Source organism: Oncorhynchus masou, unplaced genomic scaffold (genome assembly GCF_036934945.1).
Source record: "Oncorhynchus masou masou isolate Uvic2021 unplaced genomic scaffold, UVic_Omas_1.1 unplaced_scaffold_1382, whole genome shotgun sequence".
NCBI lineage: Eukaryota > Metazoa > Chordata > Actinopteri > Salmoniformes > Salmonidae > Oncorhynchus > Oncorhynchus masou.
Genome location: NW_027003735.1, coordinates 86,837 through 107,736, shown reverse-complemented (window position 1 = coordinate 107,736; position 20,900 = coordinate 86,837). Strand labels below are relative to the sequence as shown.

General features: G+C 45.9%; 1 protein-coding gene and 1 pseudogene across 1 annotated transcript; one reads left to right on the top strand and one right to left on the bottom strand.

Moving 5' to 3' along the window:
• Positions 1 to 246: 246 nt before the first annotated feature.
• On the bottom strand, positions 247 to 20,453 carry LOC135530568 (monocyte to macrophage differentiation factor 2-like). Its single transcript, XM_064958867.1, has 7 exons — positions 20,416 to 20,453; positions 15,117 to 15,198; positions 14,836 to 14,996; positions 5,529 to 5,603; positions 955 to 1,056; positions 770 to 839; positions 247 to 660 (listed from the first exon to the last, which is right to left on the bottom strand). Exons 1-7 carry the CDS (start codon positions 20,442 to 20,444, stop codon positions 478 to 480), a joined length of 702 nt encoding a protein of 233 aa, XP_064814939.1. The 5' UTR covers positions 20,445 to 20,453; the 3' UTR covers positions 247 to 477.
• Positions 5,659 to 7,813, top strand: LOC135530570 (uncharacterized; annotated as a pseudogene).
• Positions 20,454 to 20,900: the final 447 nt, after the last annotated feature.

The following is a 20,900-nucleotide window of genomic DNA, read 5'->3' as shown; positions in this document are numbered from 1 at the left end:
TTGACTGATTCCTGTCTCTAATTGGACAGAGATCCTTCTGGTAGTTCACTGAATCCTGTCTCTAATTGGACAGAGATCCTTCTGGTAGTTGACTGATTCCTGTCTCTAATTGGACAGAGATCCTTCTGGTAGTTGACTGAATCCTGTCTCTAATTGGACAGAGATCCTTCTGGTAGTTGACTGATTCCTGTCTCTAATTGGACAGAGATCCTTCTGGTAGTTCACTGATTCCTGTCTCTAATTGGACAGAGATCCTTCAATTCCCTGTTTAGTTATCACCACGGTAGGTGTGTCTCAGTGTCCAGGTGTGTACAGGACCAGATCCCTGTTTAGCTAGCACCACGGTAGGTGTGTCTCAGTGTCCAGGTGTGTACAGGACCAGATCCCTGTTTAGTTATCACCACGGTAGGTGTTTCTCAGTGTCCAGGTGTGTACAGGACCAGATCCCTGTTTAGCTAGCACCACGGTAGGTGTGTCTCAGTGTCCAGGTGTGTACAGGTGTCTCCAGATAGCGTAGTAGTGTGTAGCTGCTCCCATGGCAACGAACAGGTGCCAGATGGCGTGAGCGAATGGGACGACTCCATCGCTCTTAAAGAAGGCCACACCCACTACGTAGAAAATCCCACCCACCGCCAGCTCACACAAACCTGCCCTGTCCGCCTGCAACAAACACACACAAGATCGGGGTTTAGGGGATAAACTCCTTTGAAAGCTTGAACATTGACTTTAGGTAAATGTTTCTGGACAATCAATGGTGTGTGTGTGTTACCATGGACAGGATGACAAGTGCAGGCCCCGCCCCCATGGCCACGTATCCTAGTAACTCCAACAGTTTATACCTGCAGGGAGTGACATCACCTGAGATTATTAACGTCAGGGAGAATGGTGTGTGTGTACATGCGAGCGTGTGTGTGTGTGTACATGCGAGCGTGTGAGTGTGTGTGTGTGTGGTACCTCTCGTGGAAGTAGAAGACGTATGTGGAGCCGATAACTGCCATGATCCAGATAATCCATCGCATGTGACTCGACCACGGACCCAACTCCCTCAGCATCAACCTAGAAACACATGACCACGGACCCAACTCCCTCAGCATCAACCTAGAAACACATGACCACGGACCCAACTCCCTCAGCATCAACCTAGAAACACATGACCACGGACCCAACTCCCTCAGCATCAACCTGAAACACATGACCACGGACCCAACTCCCTCAGCATCAACCTGAAACACATGACCACGGACCCAACTCCCTCAGCATCAACCTAGAAACACATGACCACGGACCCAACTCCCTCAGCATCAACCTAGAAACACATGACCACGGACCCAACTCCCTCAGCATCAACCTAGAAACACATGACCACGGACCCAACTCCCTCAGCATCAACCTAGAAACACATGACCACGGACCCAACTCCCTCAGCATCAACCTAGAAACACATGACCACGGACCCAACTCCCTCAGCATCAACCTAGAAACACATGACCACGGACCCAACTCCCTCAGCATCAACCTAGAAACACATGACCACGGACCCAACTCCCGCAGCATCAACCTAGAAACACATGACCACGGACCCAACTCCCTCAGCATCAACCTAGAAACACATGACCACGGACCCAACTCCCTCAGCATCAACCTAGAAACACATGACCACGGACCCAACTCCCTCAGCATCAACCTAGAAACACATGACCACGGACCCAACTCCCTCAGCATCAACCTAGAAACACATGACCACGGACCCAACTCCCTCAGCATCAACCTAGAAACACATGACCACGGACCCAACTCCCTCAGCATCAACCTAGAAACACATGACCACGGACCCAACTCCCTCAGCATCAACCTAGAAACACATGACCACGGACCCAACTCCCTCAGCATCAACCTAGAAACACATGACCACGGACCCAACTCCCTCAGCATCAACCTAGAAACACATGACCACGGACCCAACTCCCTCAGCATCAACCTAGAAACACATGACCACGGACCCAACTCCCTCAGCATCAACCTAGAAACACATGACCACGGACCCAACTCCCTCAGCATCAACCTAGAAACACATGACCACGGACCCAACTCCCTCAGCATCAACCTAGAAACACATGACCACGGACCCAACTCCCTCAGCATCAACCTAGAAACACATGACCACGGACCCAACTCCCTCAGCATCAACCTAGAAACACATGACCACGGACCCAACTCCCGCAGCATCAACCTAGAAACACATGACCACGGACCCAACTCCCTCAGCATCAACCTAGAAACACATGACCACGGACCCAACTCCCTCAGCATCAACCTAGAAACACATGACCACGGACCCAACTCCCTCAGCATCAATCTAGAAACACATGACCACGGACCCAACTCCCTCAGCATCAACCTAGAAACACATGACCACGGACCCAACTCCCGCAGCATCAACCTAGAAACACATGACCACGGACCCAACTCCCTCAGCATCAACCTAGAAACACATGACCACGGACCCAACTCCCTCAGCATCAACCTAGAAACACACAACTCCTTCTGTCTCAGTATGGGGAACTTCATATGGAAGATGTACGACAGTGTGATTGGTGGAATAAGTGGGTGGATCATCATCGACGGATGAAACATCAGCGCTCTGTGATTGGTCAGAAAGTTTTGATTGAGCGGTGTTGTTTTTTGTTTGTTAACGCGTTTTCATTGGTCAGTTCCTGTGTAGCGATAATGATGCTTTGTTCACGTAGCAGGTTAGGAGAACTAACGTAGCAGGTTAGGAGAATTAGCGTAGCAGGTTAGGAGAATTAGCGTAGTTGGTTAGGAGAATTAATGTAGCAGGTTAGGAGAATTAGCGTAGCAGGTTAGGAGAATTAACGTAGCAGGTTAGGAGAATTGATGTAGCAGGTTAGGAGAATTAGCGTAGCAGGTTAGGAGAATTAGCGTAGCAGGTTAGGAGAATTAATGTAGCAGTTTAGGAGAATTAACGTAGCAGGTTAGGAGAATTAATGTAGCAGGTTAGGAGAATTAGCGTAGCAGGTTAGGAGAATTAATGTAGCAGGTTAGGAGAATTAACGTAGCAGGTTAGGAGAATTAACGTAGTTGGTTAGGAGAATTGACATAGCAGGTTAGGAGAATTAATGTAGCAGGTTAGGAGAATTAATGTAGCAGGTTAGGAGAATTAATGTAGCAGGTTAGGAGAATTAACGTAGCAGGTTAGGAGAATTGATGTAGCAGGTTAGGAGAATTAATGTAGCAGGTTAGGAGAATTAACGTAGCAGGTTAGGAGAATTGATGTAGCAGGTTAGGAGAATTAACGTAGCAGGTTAGGAGAATTGACGTAGCAGGTTAGGAGAATTAACGTAGCAGGTTAGGAGAATTGACTTAGCAGGTTAGGAGAACTAACGTAGCAGGTTAGGAGAATTAACGTAGCAGGTTAGGAGAATTGACTTAGCAGGTTAGGAAAACTAATGTAGCAGGGGGTGTACACACACATATCTAAAAGGAGGTGTACACACACACCTACCAGGGGGTGTACATACACACCTACCAGGGCGTGTACACACACACACACACACATCTAAAAGGGGGTGTACATACACACCTACCAGGAGGTGCACAAACACACACATACACCTACCAGGGGGTGTACACACACACACACACACCTACCAGGGGGTGTACACACACACACCTACCAGGGCGTGTACACACACACACACACATCTAAAAGGGGGTGTACACACACACACCTACCAGGGGGTGTACACACAAACACACACACCTGCCAGGGGGTGTACAGACACACACCTACCAGGGGGTGTATACACACATCTACCAGTGGGTGTATACACACACACACCTACCAGGGGGTGTATACACACACACCTACCAGGGGGTGCACACACACACACCTACCAGGGGGTGCACACACACACACCTACCAGGGGGTGTACACACACACCTACCAGGGGGTGTACACACACACCTACCAGGGGGTGTACACACACACCTACCAGGGGTTGTACACACACACACCTACCAGGGGGTGTACACACACAAACACACACCTACCAGGGGGTGTACACACACACACACCTACCAGGGGGTGTACACACACACACCTACCAGGAGGTGTATACACACACACCTACCAGGGGGTGTATACACACACACCTACCAATGGGTGTATACACACACACCCACCTACCAGTGGGTGTATACACACACACACCTACCAGGGGGTGTATACACACACACCTACCAGGGGATGTACACACACACACACACACACACCTACCAGGGGGTGTACACACACACACACCTACCAGGGGGTGTACACACACACACACCTACCAGGGGGTGTACACACACACACACCTACCAGGGGGTGTATACACACACACACACACACACCTACCAGGGGGTGTACACACACACACACCTACCAGGGGGTGTACACACACACACACCTACCAGGGGTGTACACACACACACACCTACCAGGGGGTGTACACACACACACCTACCAGGGGGTGTATACACACACACACACACACACCTACCAGGGGGTGTACACACACACACCTACCAGGTGGTGTATACACACTTACCAGGGGGTGTATACACACACACACACACCTACCAGGGGGTGTATACACACACACACCTACCAGGGGGTGTACACACACACACCTACCAGGGGGTGCACACACACACACCTACCAGGGGGTGCACACACACACACCTACCAGGGGGTGTACACACACACCTACCAGGGGGTGTACACACACACCTACCAGGGGTTGTACACACACACACCTACCAGGGGGTGTACACACACAAACACACACCTACCAGGGGGTGTACACACACACACACCTACCAGGGGGTGTACACACACACACCTACCAGGAGGTGTATACACACACACCTACCAATGGGTGTATACACACACACCCACCTACCAGTGGGTGTATACACACACACACCTACCAGGGGGTGTATACACACACACCTACCAGGGGATGTACACACACACACACACACACCTACCAGGGGGTGTACACACACACACACCTACCAGGGGGTGTACACACACACACACCTACCAGGGGGTGTACACACACACACACCTACCAGGGGGTGTATACACACACACACACACACACACCTACCAGGGGGTGTACACACACACACACCTACCAGGGGGTGTACACACACACACACCTACCAGGGGGTGTACACACACACACACCTACCAGGGGGTGTACACACACACACCTACCAGGGGGTGTATACACACACACACACACACCTACCAGGGGGTGTACACACACACACCTACCAGGTGGTGTATACACACTTACCAGGGGGTGTATACACACACACACACACCTACCAGGGGGTGTATACACACACACACCTACCAGGGGGTGTACACACACACACCTACCAGGGGGTGTATACACACACCTACCAGGGGGTGTATACACACTTACCAGGGGGTGTATACACACACACACACCTACCAGGGGGTGTAGGAAGCAGCGATGAAGAAGTAGATGGCCATTCTGTCACACATGTGGAAACGCTGCTCCACTCTACTGTAGAGAGACACACAGTTAGTATACACACACACAGTTAATATACACACACAGTTAGTATACACACACACAGTTAATATACACACACAGTTAGTATACACACACACAGTTAATATACACACACACAGTTAATATACACACACAGTTAGTATACACACACAGTTAGTATACACACACAGTTAATATACACACACACAGTTAGTATACACACACACAGTTAGTATACACACACACAGTTAATATACACACACACAGTTAATATACACACACAGTTAATATACACACACACAGTTAATATACACACACAGTTAGTATACACACACAGTTAGTATACACACACACACAGTTAGTATACACACACAGTTAATATACACACACAGTTAGTATACACACACAGTTAGTATACACACACAGTTAATATACACACACAGTCAATATACACACACAGTTAGTATATACACACACAGTTAGTATACACACACACAGTTAGTATACACACACACAGTTAGTATACACACACACAGTTAGTATACACACACACAGTTAGTATACACACACACAGTTAATATACACACACACACAGTTAATATACACACACAGTTAATATACACACACACACAGTTAGTATACACACACAGTTAATATACACACACACAGTTATACACACACACACAGTTAGTATACACACACACACAGTTAGTATACACACACAGTTAATATACACACACAGTTAATATACACACACACAGTTAATATACACACACACACACACACAGTTAGTATACACACACAGTTAATATACACACACAGTTAATATACACACACAGTTAGTATACACACACAGTTAGTATACACACACACAGTTAATATACACACACACAGTTAATATACACACACAGTTAGTACACACACACAGTTAGTATACACACACAGTTAGTATACACACACACAGTTAATATACACACACAGTTAATATACACACACACAGTTAGTATACACACACAGTTAGTATACACACACACAGTTAGTATACACACACACAGTTAATATACACACACACAGTTAATATACACACACACAGTTAGTATAGACACACAGTTAGTATACACACACACAGTTAATATACACACACACAGTTAATATACACACACACAGTTAATATACACACACACAGTTAGTATACACACACACAGTTAATATACACACATACAGTTAATATACACACATACAGTTAATATACACACACAGTTAGTATACACACACACACAGTTAGTATACACACACAGTTAATATACACACACAGTTAGTATACACACACAGTTAGTATACACACACAGTTAATATACACACACAGTCAATATACACACACAGTTAGTATACACACACACAGTTAGTATACACACACACAGTTAGTATACACACACACAGTTAGTATACACACACACAGTTAGTATACCCACACAGTTAATATACACACACACACAGTTAATATACACACACAGTTAATATACACACACACACAGTTAGTATACACACACAGTTAATATACACACACACAGTTATACACACACACACAGTTAGTATACACACACACACAGTTAGTATACACACACAGTTAGTATACACACACAGTTAATATACACACACAGTTAATATACACACACACACACACAGTTAGTATACACACACAGTTAATATACACACACAGTTAGTATACACACACAGTTAGTATACACACACACAGTTAATATACACACACACAGTTAGTATACACACACAGTTAGTACACACACACAGTTAGTATACACACACAGTTAGTATACACACACACAGTTAATATACACACACACAGTTAATATACACACACACAGTTAGTATACACACACAGTTAATATACACACACACAGTTAGTATACACACACAGTTAGTATACACACACACAGTTAATATACACACACACAGTTAATATACACACACACAGTTAGTATAGACACACAGTTAGTATACACACACACAGTTAATATACACACACACAGTTAATATACACACACACAGTTAGTATACACACACACAGTTAGTATACACACATACAGTTAATATACACACATACAGTTAATATACACACATACAGTTAATATACACACACACAGTTAATATACACACACACAGTTAGTATACACACACAGTTAGTATACACACATACAGTTAGTATACACACACACAGTTAGTTATTATACACGGTTATTATACCTGGTTATTATACCTAGTTATTATACACTCAGTTATTATACATGGTTATTATACCTGGTTATACACGGTTATTATACACTCAGTTATTATACTTGGTTATTATACACTCAGTTATTATACCTGGTTATTATACATGGTTATACACGGTTATTATACCTAGTTATTATACACTCAGTTATTATACTTGGTTATTATACACTCAGTTATTATACCTAGTTATTATACATGGTTATACACGGTTATTATACCTAGTTATTATACATGGTTATACACGGTTATTATACCTAGTTATTATACATGGTTAGACACAGTTATTATACCTAGTTATTATACACTCAGTTATTATACCTGGTTATTATACATGGTTATACACGGTTATTATACACTCAGTTATTATACTTGGTTATTATACACTCAGTTATTATACCTAGTTATTATACATGGTTATACACGGTTATTATACCTAGTTATACACGGTTATTATACACTCAGTTATTATACTTGGTTATTATACACTCAGTTATTATACCTAGTTATTATACCTAGTTATACACGGTTATTATACCTAGTTATTATACATGGTTATACACGGTTATTATACCTAGTTATTATACATGGTTATACACGGTTATTATACCTAGTTATTATACACTCAGTTATTATACCTAGTTATTATACACTCAGTTATTATACCTAGTTATTATACACTCAGTTATTATACCTAGTTATTATACTCGGTTATTATACACTCAGTTATTATACCTAGTTATTATACATGGTTATACACGGTTATTATACCTAGTTATTATACTCGGTTATACACGGTTATTATACACTCAGTTATTATACACTCAGTTATTATACCTAGTTATTATACATGGTTATACACGGTTATTATACCTAGTTATTATACTCGGTTATTATACACTCAGTTATTATACACTCAGTTATTATACCTAGTTATTATACATGGTTATACACAGTTATTATACCTAGTTATTATACTCGGTTATTATACACTCAGTTATTATACCTAGTTATTATACATGGTTATACACGGTTATTATACACTCGGTTATTATACCTAGTTATTATACACTCAGTTATTATACCTAGTTATTATACATGGTTATACACGGTTATTATACCTAGTTATTATACACTCGGTTATTATACCTAGTTATTATACACTCAGTTATTATACCTAGTTATTATACATGGTTATACACGGTTATTATACCTAGTTATTATACACTCGGTTATTATACCTAGTTATTATACTCGGTTATTATACACTCAGTTATTATACCTAGTTATTATACATGGTTATTATACCTGGTTATTATACCTAGTTATTATACCTAGTTATTATACCTAGTTATTATACCTAGTTATTATACACTCAGTTATTATACACAGTTATTATACATGGTTATACACGGTTATTATACCTAGTTATTATACACTCGGTTATTATACACAGTTATGAGTAACCATCACGCTGCATTTTGGTCCGCTCCTCCTTCAACAGAAGAAAGCCGTTACAGACTGTCTGTTCCTTGGTAGAAATGAATGAACTTATCGTCAGACTGGCTAGAATGCTTATCTACACAGGAAGACCTTGGCTCGGTCATAAATTATATTGTGTAATTTGTAAGTCGCTCTGGATAAGAGCGTCTGCTAAATGACTTAAATGTAAAATGTTAAATTGGTAGGGAGACGATGTGGGAAGGCTTGAGATACTGCCTTTGTACCAGGTTGGGAGAAGAGACGGGTTGGTACTGGAACTAATGACGTCATTTTCAGTTTATAACCTGTGGTAAACTGTATCGTGTTCACTACTCTCGAGAATAAACGCTACTGATTGATTTTGAGACTGGTCTCTGTCCATTTTATGCAAATAAGGGTCTTACAAATTCTTAGGAGTGGGCAGAGTGTTTAATTAAATTAGTTAAATAAAACATAAAGGAATTTAATTCCTGTAACAGAGATGAACCTGGAAAAGATTCCCCGAAGCAAGCTGGTCCTGGGGCTCTGTTCACAAACACAAACACAAACAGACCCCACAGAACCCCAGGACAGCAACACAATTAGACTCAACCAAATCATGTGAAAACAAAAAGATATTTACTTTGGAAAGAATTAACAAAAAAACAGAGCAAACAAGAATGCTCTTTGGCCCTAAACAGAGAGTACACAGTGGCCTGACCACTGTGAGAGAGTACACAATACCTGACCACTGTGACTGACCCAAAATGAACAGAAGCTTTGACTATGTACTGTGAGCATAGCCTTGCTATTGAGAAAGGTCACACTGTTGGCTCTCAAGAGAAGACAGGCTATGTGCACACTGCCCACAAAATTATGTGGAAACTGAGCTGCACTTCCTAACCTCCTGTCCAATATATGACCATATTAGAGACACACATTTCCCTCAGATTACACAGATCCACAAATAATTTGAAAACATATCCAATTTTGATAAAGTCCCATATCTACTGGGTGAAATACCACAGTGTTCAATCACAGCAGCAAGATTTGTGACCTGTTGCCACAAGAAAAGGGCAACCAGTGAAGAACAAACACCAGTGTAAATACAACCCATATTTATGCTTATTTATTTTCCCTTGTGTACTTTAACCATTTGGACATCGTTACAACACTGTATATAGACATATGACATTTGAAATGTCTCTATTCATTTGGAACTTCTGTGAGTGTAATGTCTACTGTTCAGTTTTTGTTGTCTATTTCATCTATTTCACTTGCAATGTAAACATATGTTTCCCACACTAATAAAGCCCCTTAAATTGATTTTGAAATTGAGATAAAGACTGAGATACTAACTAGAGGTGTCTGATGTTCCAGACCACGGTGTGAAACAGAAAGACTAACTGGAGGTGTCTGATCAGAGAGACTAACCGGAGGTGTCTGATCAGAGATACTAACTAGAGGTGTCTGATGTTCCAGACCACGGTGTGAAACAGAGAGACTAACCGGAGGTGTCTGATCAGAGATACTAACCGGAGGTGTCTGATCAGAGAGACTAACCGGAGGTGTCTGATCAGAGAGACTAACCGGAGGTGTCTGATCAGAGATACTAACCGGAGGTGTCTGATCAGAGAGACTAACCGGAGGTGTCTGATCAGAGAGACTAACCGGAGGTGTCTGATCAGAGAGACTAACCGGAGGTGTCTGATCAGAGAGACTAACCGGAGGTGTCTGATCAGAGAGACTAACCGGAGGTGTCTGATGTTCCAGACCACGGTGTGAAACAGAGAGACAATCCGGAGGTGTCTGATCAGAGATACTAACCGGAGGTGTCTGATCAGAGAGACTAACCGGAGGTGTCTGATCAGAGAGACTAACCGGAGGTGTCTGATCAGAGAGACTAACCGGAGGTGTCTGATCAGAGATACTAACCGGAGGTGTCTGATCAGAGATACTAACCGGAGGGGTCTGATCAGAGATACTAACCGGAGGTGTCTGATCAGAGAGACTAACCGGAGGTGTCTGATCAGAGAGACTAACCGGAGGTGTCTGATCAGAGAGACTAACCGGAGGTGTCTGATCAGAGAGACTAACCGGAGGTGTCTGATCAGAGAGACTAACCGGAGGTGTCTGATCAGAGATACTAACCGGAGGTGTCTGATCAGAGATACTAACCGGAGGTGTCTGATCAGAGAGACTAACTAGAGGTGTCTGATCTTCCAGACCACGGTGTGAAACAGAGAGACTAACCGGAGGTGTCTGATCAGAGAGACTAACCGGAGGTGTCTGATCAGAGAGACTAACCGGAGGTGTCTGATCAGAGAGACTAACCGGAGGTGTCTGATCAGAGAGACTAACCGGAGGTGTCTGATCAGAGATACTAACTGGAGGTGTCTGATGTTCCAGACCACGGTGTGAAACAGAAAGACTAACCAGAGGTGTCTGATCAGAGATATTAACCGGAGGTGTCTGATCAGAGATACTAACCGGAGGTGTCTGATCAGAGATACTAACCGGAGGTGTCTGATCAGAGATACTAACCGGAGGTGTCTGGTCAGAGATACTAACGGAGGTGTCTGATCAGAGATACTAACTGGAGGTGTCTGATCAGAGACACTAACCGGAGGTGTCTGATCAGAGATACTAACCGGAGGTGTCTGATCAGAGACACTAACCGGAGGTGTCTGATCAGAGAGACTAACCGGAGGTGTCTGATCAGAGAGACTAACCGGAGGTGTCTGATCAGAGATACTAACCGGAGGTGTCTGATCAGAGATACTAACCGGAGGTGTCTGATCAGAGAGACTAACCGGAGGTGTCTGATCAGAGAGACTAACCGGAGGTGTCTGATCAGAGATACTAACCGGAGGTGTCTGATCAGAGATACTAACCGGAGGTGTCTGATCAGAGATACTAACCGGAGGGTCTGATCAGAGATACTAACCGGAGGTGTCTGATCAGAGATACTAACCGGAGGTGTCTGATCAGAGAGACTAACCGGAGGTGTCTGATCAGAGATACTAACCGGAGGGGTCTGATCAGAGATACTAACCGGAGGTGTCTGATCAGAGATACTAACCGGAGGTGTCTGATCAGAGATACTAACCGGAGGTGTCTGATCAGAGATACTAACCGGAGGTGTCTGATCAGTGATACTAACCGGAGGTGTCTGATCAGAGACACTAACCGGAGGTGTCTGATCAGAGACACTAACCGGAGGTGTCTGATCAGAGACACTAACCGGAGGTGTCTGATCAGAGAGACTAACCGGAGGTGTCTGATCAGAGAGACTAACCGGAGGTGTCTGATCAGAGATACTAACCGGAGGTGTCTGATCAGAGATACTAACCGGAGGTGTCTGATCAGAGAGACTAACCGGAGGTGTCTGAGCAGAGAGACTAACCGGAGGTGTCTGATCAGAGATACTAACCGGAGGTGTCTGATCAGAGATACTAACCGGAGGGGTCTGATCAGAGATACTAACCGGAGGGGTCTGATCAGAGATACTAACCGGAGGTGTCTGATCAGAGAGACTAACCGGAGGTGTCTGATCAGAGAGACTAACCGGAGGTGTCTGATCAGAGATACTAACCGGAGGTGTCTGATCAGAGATACTAACCGGAGGTGTCTGATCAGAGACTAACCGGAGGTGTCTGATCAGAGACTAACCGGAGGTGTCTGATCAGAGAGACTAACCGGAGGTGTCTGATCAGAGATACTAACCGGAGGTGTCTGATCAGAGATACTAACCGGAGGTGTCTGATCAGAGACTAACCGGAGGTGTCTGATCAGAGAGACTAACCGGAGGTGTCTGATCAGAGAGACTAACCGGAGGTGTCTGATCAGAGAGACTAACCGGAGGTGTCTGATCAGAGATACTAACCGGAGGTGTCTGATCAGAGAGACTAACCGGAGGTGTCTGATCAGAGAGACTAACCGGAGGTGTCTGATCAGAGATACTAACTGGAGGTGTCTGATGTTCCAGACCACGGTGTGAAACAGAAAGACTAACCAGAGGTGTCTGATCAGAGATATTAACCGGAGGTGTCTGATCAGAGATACTAACCGGAGGTGTCTGATCAGAGATACTAACCGGAGGTGTCTGATCAGAGATACTAACCGGAGGTGTCTGGTCAGAGATACTAACCGGAGGTGTCTGATCAGAGATACTAACCGGAGGTGTCTGATCAGAGACACTAACCGGAGGTGTCTGATCAGAGATACTAACCGGAGGTGTCTGATCAGAGACACTAACCGGAGGTGTCTGATCAGAGAGACTAACCGGAGGTGTCTGATCAGAGAGACTAACCGGAGGTGTCTGATCAGAGATACTAACCGGAGGTGTCTGATCAGAGATACTAACCGGAGGTGTCTGATCAGAGAGACTAACCGGAGGTGTCTGATCAGAGAGACTAACCGGAGGTGTCTGATCAGAGATACTAACCGGAGGTGTCTGATCAGAGATACTAACCGGAGGTGTCTGATCAGAGATACTAACCGGAGGGGTCTGATCAGAGATACTAACCGGAGGTGTCTGATCAGAGATACTAACCGGAGGTGTCTGATCAGAGAGACTAACCGGAGGTGTCTGATCAGAGATACTAACCGGAGGGGTCTGATCAGAGATACTAACCGGAGGTGTCTGATCAGAGATACTAACCGGAGGTGTCTGATCAGAGATACTAACCGGAGGTGTCTGATCAGAGATACTAACCGGAGGTGTCTGATCAGTGATACTAACCGGAGGTGTCTGATCAGAGACACTAACCGGAGGTGTCTGATCAGAGACACTAACCGGAGGTGTCTGATCAGAGACACTAACCGGAGGTGTCTGATCAGAGAGACTAACCGGAGGTGTCTGATCAGAGAGACTAACCGGAGGTGTCTGATCAGAGATACTAACCGGAGGTGTCTGATCAGAGATACTAACCGGAGGTGTCTGATCAGAGAGACTAACCGGAGGTGTCTGATCAGAGAGACTAACCGGAGGTGTCTGATCAGAGATACTAACCGGAGGTGTCTGATCAGAGATACTAACCGGAGGGGTCTGATCAGAGATACTAACCGGAGGTGTCTGATCAGAGATACTAACCGGAGGTGTCTGATCAGAGAGACTAACCGGAGGTGTCTGATCAGAGAGACTAACCGGAGGTGTCTGATCAGAGATACTAACCGGAGGTGTCTGATCAGAGATACTAACCGGAGGTGTCTGATCAGAGACTAACCGGAGGTGTCTGATCAGAGACTAACCGGAGGTGTCTGATCAGAGAGACTAACCGGAGGTGTCTGATCAGAGATACTAACCGGAGGTGTCTGATCAGAGATACTAACCGGAGGTGTCTGATCAGAGACTAACCGGAGGTGTCTGATCAGAGAGACTAACCGGAGGTGTCTGATCAGAGAGACTAACCGGAGGTGTCTGATCAGAGAGACTAACCGGAGGTGTCTGATCAGAGATACTAACCGGAGGTGTCTGATCAGAGATACTAACCGGAGGTGTCTGATCTTCCAGGCCACGGTGTGAAACAGAGTCGAGGAGATGAATAGACCACTAAGCCCCGCCCCGTACAACCAGGCAGCAGCAGCCTGCCATTGGTCCACAGACAGGAAGTAGAGTACAGACCCGCCCACCAGGCTGGGGATGATCCAGAGCTGTGGAGGATCATGGGTAAACAAGGCATTATGGGTAGAACCAGGTACAGCAGGGTGAACAGCAGCTGTGTTTCCAGAGATAAGAGATGAATCTGTAGACAGGTTGTGTGTGTAACTCACTCCATGTGTGGCACAGTTGGCAGCGTGTTCGTAGTCTGTAGGCTGGTATCTCCTACTGGATGGAACTCTGCCATTCATGAACCTGGAACACACACACCCAGGATACTGTACATGTTGAATGTGTCTCCTGGCCTCTATAAGTAGTGTCAGACTGTGTCAGGTACTGCTGAGCTCTGACATCCACATTAAAACCTTACTTGGGCTCTATGCATAGCAGCCCATGCTTTTTTTTGTGTGTGTGTGTGTGTGTGTGTGTGTGTGTGTGTGTGTGTGTGTGTGTGTGTGTGTGTGTGTGTGTGTGTGTGTGTGTGTGTGTGTGTGTGTGTGTGTGTCTTTAATCAGCAGTAAATCTCTCAATCCCGGTTTACAGAGAGAGGCACATCTGGACATGTTATGAAACCACATTTCGTAAGTCAACACACACACGAGCATCGCAGGTTTCAGGGTAGTGCTTGCTGGACGCCAGGTCAGCTGTGCGTTATCTGATTCTACACAGGGTCCCTCGGGCCTAGCAGAAGCTGTGTGACAGGGTTAGGTTCAGGGTAGCTATTTACTTCCATGTTGTGGTTGGTTAGTTGCGTCATTCCACATATTGTGTTAAATCTATATAAGTATTTTCTCTAAATCCCTTTCAGTATTTATATATAAGATGATCCATTTCCCCATATAAAGGTTTTATTTACCTAGAGAGGTACAGGGTGTGGAGGCTGCTCTAACAGGCCTTATTCAGTTCATAAAGGTTTTATTTACCTAGAGAGGTACAGGGTGTGGAGGCTGCTCTAACAGGCCTTATTCAGTTCATAAAGGTTTTATTTACCTAGAGAGGTACAGGGTGTGGAGGCTGCTCTAACAGGCCTTATTCAGTTCATAAAGGTTTTATTTACCTAGAGAGGTACAGGGTGTGGAGGCTGCTCTAACAGGCCTTATTCAGTTCATAAAGGTTTTATTTACCTAGAGAGGTACAGGGTGTGGAGGCTGCTCTAACAGGCCTTATTCAGTTCATAAAGGTTTTATTTACCTAGAGAGGTACAGGGTGTGGAGGCTGCTCTAACAGGCCTTATTCAGTTCATAAAGGTTTTAGTTACCTAGAGAGGGACAGGGTGTGGAGGCTGCTCTAACAGGCCTTATTCAGTTCATAAAGGTTTTATTTACCTAGAGAGGTACAGGGTGTGGAGGCTGCTCTAACAGGCCTTATTCAGTTCATAAAGGTTTTAGTTACCTAGAGAGGGACAGGGTGTGGAGGCTGCTCTAACAGGCCTTACTCAGCTCATAAAGTTTTAGAGATGCTGATTAGTGAACTGAGATGTTAGAGCAACGCTGGAGCAAAAGCCTAGACTACCAGAGAGGATGGTTGGTCTCACTGTGGTCCATCACTCTCCTAGACTACCAGTATCTCTTCAGTAGCAGAGTGAGAGGATGGTTGGTCTCACTGTGGTCCATCACTCTCCTAGACTACCAGTATCTCTTCAGTAGCAGAGTGAGAGGATGGTTGGTCTCACGGTGGTCCATCACTCACCTAGACTACCAGTATCTCTTCAGTAGCAGAGTGAGAGGATGGTTGGTCTCACTGTGGTCCATCACTCTCCTAGACTACCAGTATCTCTTCAGTAGCAGAGTGAGGATGGTTGGTCTCACGGTGGTCCATCACTCTCCTAGACTACCAGTATCTCTTCAGTAGCAGAGTGAGGATGGTTGGTCTCACTGTGGTCCATCACTCTCCTAGACTACCAGTATCTCTTCAGTAGCAGAGTGAGAGGATGGTTGGTCTCACGGTGGTCCATCACTCTACTAGACTACCAGTATCTCTTCAGTAGCAGAGTGAGAGGATGGTTGGTCTCACTGTGGTCCATCACTCTCCTAGACTACCAGTATCTCTTCAGTAGCAGAGTGAGAGGATGGTTGGTCTCACGGTGGTCCATCACTCTCCTAGACTACCAGTATCTCTTCAGTAGCAGAGTGAGAGGATGGTTGGTCTCACTGTGGTCCATCACTCTCCTAGACTACCAGTATCTCTTCAGTAGCAGAGTGAGAGGATGGTTGGTCTCACGGTGGTCCATCACTCTCCTAGACTACCAGTATCTCTTCAGTAGCAGAGTGAGGATGGTTGGTCTCACTGTGGTCCATCACTCTCCTAGACTACCAGTATCTCTTCAGTAGAAGAGTGAGAGGATGGTTGGTCTCACTGTGGTCCATCACTCTCCTAGACTACCAGTATCTCTTCAGTAGCAGAGTGAGAGGATGGTTGGTCTCACGGTGGTCCATCACTCTCCTAGACTACCAGTATCTCTTCAGTAGCAGAGTGAGGATGGTTGGTCTCACTGTGGTCCATCACTCTCCTAGACTACCAGTATCTCTTCAGTAGAAGAGTGAGAGGATGGTTGGTCTCACGGTGGTCCATCACTCTCCTAGACTACCAGTATCTCTTCAGTAGCAGAGTGAGGATGGTTGGTCTCACTGTGGTCCATCACTCTCCTAGACTACCAGTATCTCTTCAGTAGAAGAGTGAGAGGATGGTTGGTCTCACTGTGGTCCATCACTCTCCTCTAGACTACCAATATCTCTTCAGTAGCAGAGTGAGGATGGTTGGTCTCACGGTGGTCCATCACTCTCTTAGACTACCAGTATCTCTTTAGTAGCAGAGTGAGAGGATGGTTGGTCTCACTGTGGTCCATCACTCTCCTAGACTACCAGTATCTCTTCAGTAGAAGAGTGAGAGGATGGTTGGTCTCACTGTGGTCCATCACTCTCCTAGACTACCAATATCTCTTCAGTAGCAGAGTGAGGATGGTTGGTCTCACGGTGGTCCATCACTCTCTTAGACTACCAGTATCTCTTTAGTAGCAGAGTGAGAGGATGGTTGGTCTCACTGTGGTCCATCACTCTCCTAGACTACCAGTATCTCAGCTAATGGACAACAGGCGTGTGTGTCTCAGTGAGCCTGAAGGGACAAAGGCTCTGATCAGAGAAAGCATTGTTATCGTCCAAAAGAGGGGCACTCTGCCTCCAACTCTGCCTATATCTCCCCCTCCATTCTCTCACTCCCTCTCTCTACCTCCATCTTCCCCCTCTTTTTCTCTCCCCACTCTCTCCCTCTCTCTTCCTGTCTTTCTCTATCATTAGTGTGAGCGGCCAAGGCTGATCTAACGACCCTCCTATGGTATCAGCGTTACAATGGAGCACACACACTAGGGGGGTGGCTGTGTCTACCTCGGCTGGGCTTGAACTTTCACCTGCTCTCTCTCTCACATTCCGCTTGTTGCGTTAGAATGGGAAACTATAATCTACAGCAGTGACCAGAATGTTGGTAATGCTGAATATCAGACGTGGTGTGTGAACCACCGGGTCTTTAAATCTAAGAGGATCTGTTTCTGAATCCTGCTAGAGCAAGGCACACACACACACACACACACACACTTGTCCCCAAACGCATCGGTGCACATGGCTTCACATCAGCTAGCAAAACACCTATCTCCAACCGTCAACCAACATAACCCCAACCGTCAACCAACCCAACTCCAACCGCCAACCAACCTAACTCCAACCGTCAACCAACCTAACCCCAACCGTCAACCCAACCCCAACCAACCTAACTCCAACCGTCAACCAACCTAACTCCAACAGTCAACCAACCTAACCCCAACCGTCAACCCAACCCCAACCAACCTAACTCCAACCGTCAACCAACCCAACCCCAACCAACCTAACCCCAACCGTCAACCAACCTAACTCCAACCATCAACCAACCTAACCCCAACCGTCAACCCAACCCCAACCTAACTCCAACCGTCAACCAACGCAACCCCAACCGTCAACCAACCCAACCCCAACCGTCAACCAACCTAACCCCAACCGTCAACCAACCCAACTCCATCCGTCAACCAACCCAACCCCAACCGTCAACCAACCTAACTCCAACCAAACTAACCCCAACCTAACTCCAACCAACCTAACCCCAACCGCCAACCAACCTAACTCCAACCGTCAACCAACCTAACCCCAACCGTCAACCAACCTAACTCCAACCAACCCAACCTAACCCCAACCGTCAACCAACCCAACTCCAACCGTCAACCAACCTATCTCCAACCGTCAACCAACCTAACCCCAACCGTCAACCAACCTAACTCCAAACCAACCTAACCCCAACCGCCAACCAACCTAACCCCAACCGCCAACCAACCTAACTCCAACCGTCAACCAACCTAACCCCAACCAACCTAACTCCAACCAACAAACCTAACCATCAACCAACCCAACTCCAACCGTCAACCAACCTATCTCCAACCGTCAACCAACCTAACCCCAACCGTCAACCAACCCAACTCCAACCATCAACCAACATAACCACAACCGTCAACCAACCCAACTCCAACCGTCAACCAACCTAACTCCAACCGTCAACCAACCCAACTCCAACCGTCAACCAACCCAACTCCAACCGTCAACCAACCTACCTCCAACCGTCAACCAACCTGACTCCAACCAACCTAACCCCAACCGTCAACCAACCTAACCCCAACCGTCTAGCAACCTAACTCCAACTGTCAACCAACCCAACCTAACCCCAACCGTCAACCAACCTAACCCCAACCGTCGTTAGGTTGGTTGACGGTTGGGGTTAGGTTGGGTTGGTTGGAGTTTGGTTGGTTGACGGTTGGGGTTAGGTTGGTTGACGGTTGGAGTTAGGTTGGTTGGAGTTAGATTGGTTGACGGTTGGGGCCTAACCCCAACCGTCAACCAACCTAACCCCAAACGTCAACCAACCCAGCCTAACCCCAACTGTAAACCAACCTAACCCCAACCGTCAACCAACCTAACCCCAACCGTCAACCAACCTAACCCCAACCGTCAACCAACCTAACCCCAAACGTCAACCAACCTAACCCCAACCGTCAACCAACCTAACCCCAAACGTCAACCAACCTAACCCCAACCGTCAACCAACCTAACCCCAAACGTCAACCAACCCAGCCTAACCCCAACTGTAAACCAACCTAACCCCAACCGTCAACCAACCTAACCCCAACCGTCAACCAACCTAACCCCAACCGTCAACCAACCTAACCCCAAACGTCAACCAACCTAACCCCAACCGTCAACCAACCTAACCCCAAACGTCAACCAACCTAACCCCAACCGTCAACCAACCTAACCCCAACTGTCAACCAACCTAACCCCAACCGTCAACCAACCGACAAACAACAATATTAGTTAAGTAGTTCAATAAAAGATCACTTTATCAAACATAACTTTATCAGAGATATATTAATTCCTCTGTCTAGAATAATATTCTGCCTACCTTCCATATCGGCTCTTCTTAAAGTCCATACCGGCGACAACATGTATTTATCTGTTTCACTTGCCCCCGTTACTGTTCTCAACTAGCGAGGCTGCAACGGATTTCCCTGTGCGTCTGAACACAAACAGGAGCACACACTGGGTGGGAGGGAGGGAGGGAGGGAGGGGGGAGGGAGGGTGGGAGGGAGGGAGGGAGGGAGGGAGGGAGGGAGGGAGGGAGGGAGGGAGGGAGGGAGGGGGAGGGAGGAGGGAGGGAGGGAGGGAGGGAGGGAGGGAGGACTCACATACGCTGCTGTTACTCTGTTTATTATCTGTCCTGATTGACGAGTCACTTTTACCCATACCTACTCATTAACATCTGCTAACCATGTGACCATTAACATCTGCTAACCATGTGACCATTAACATCTGCTAACCATGTGTATGTGACCATTAACATCTGCTAACCATGTGTATGTGACCATTAACATCTGCTAACCATGTGAC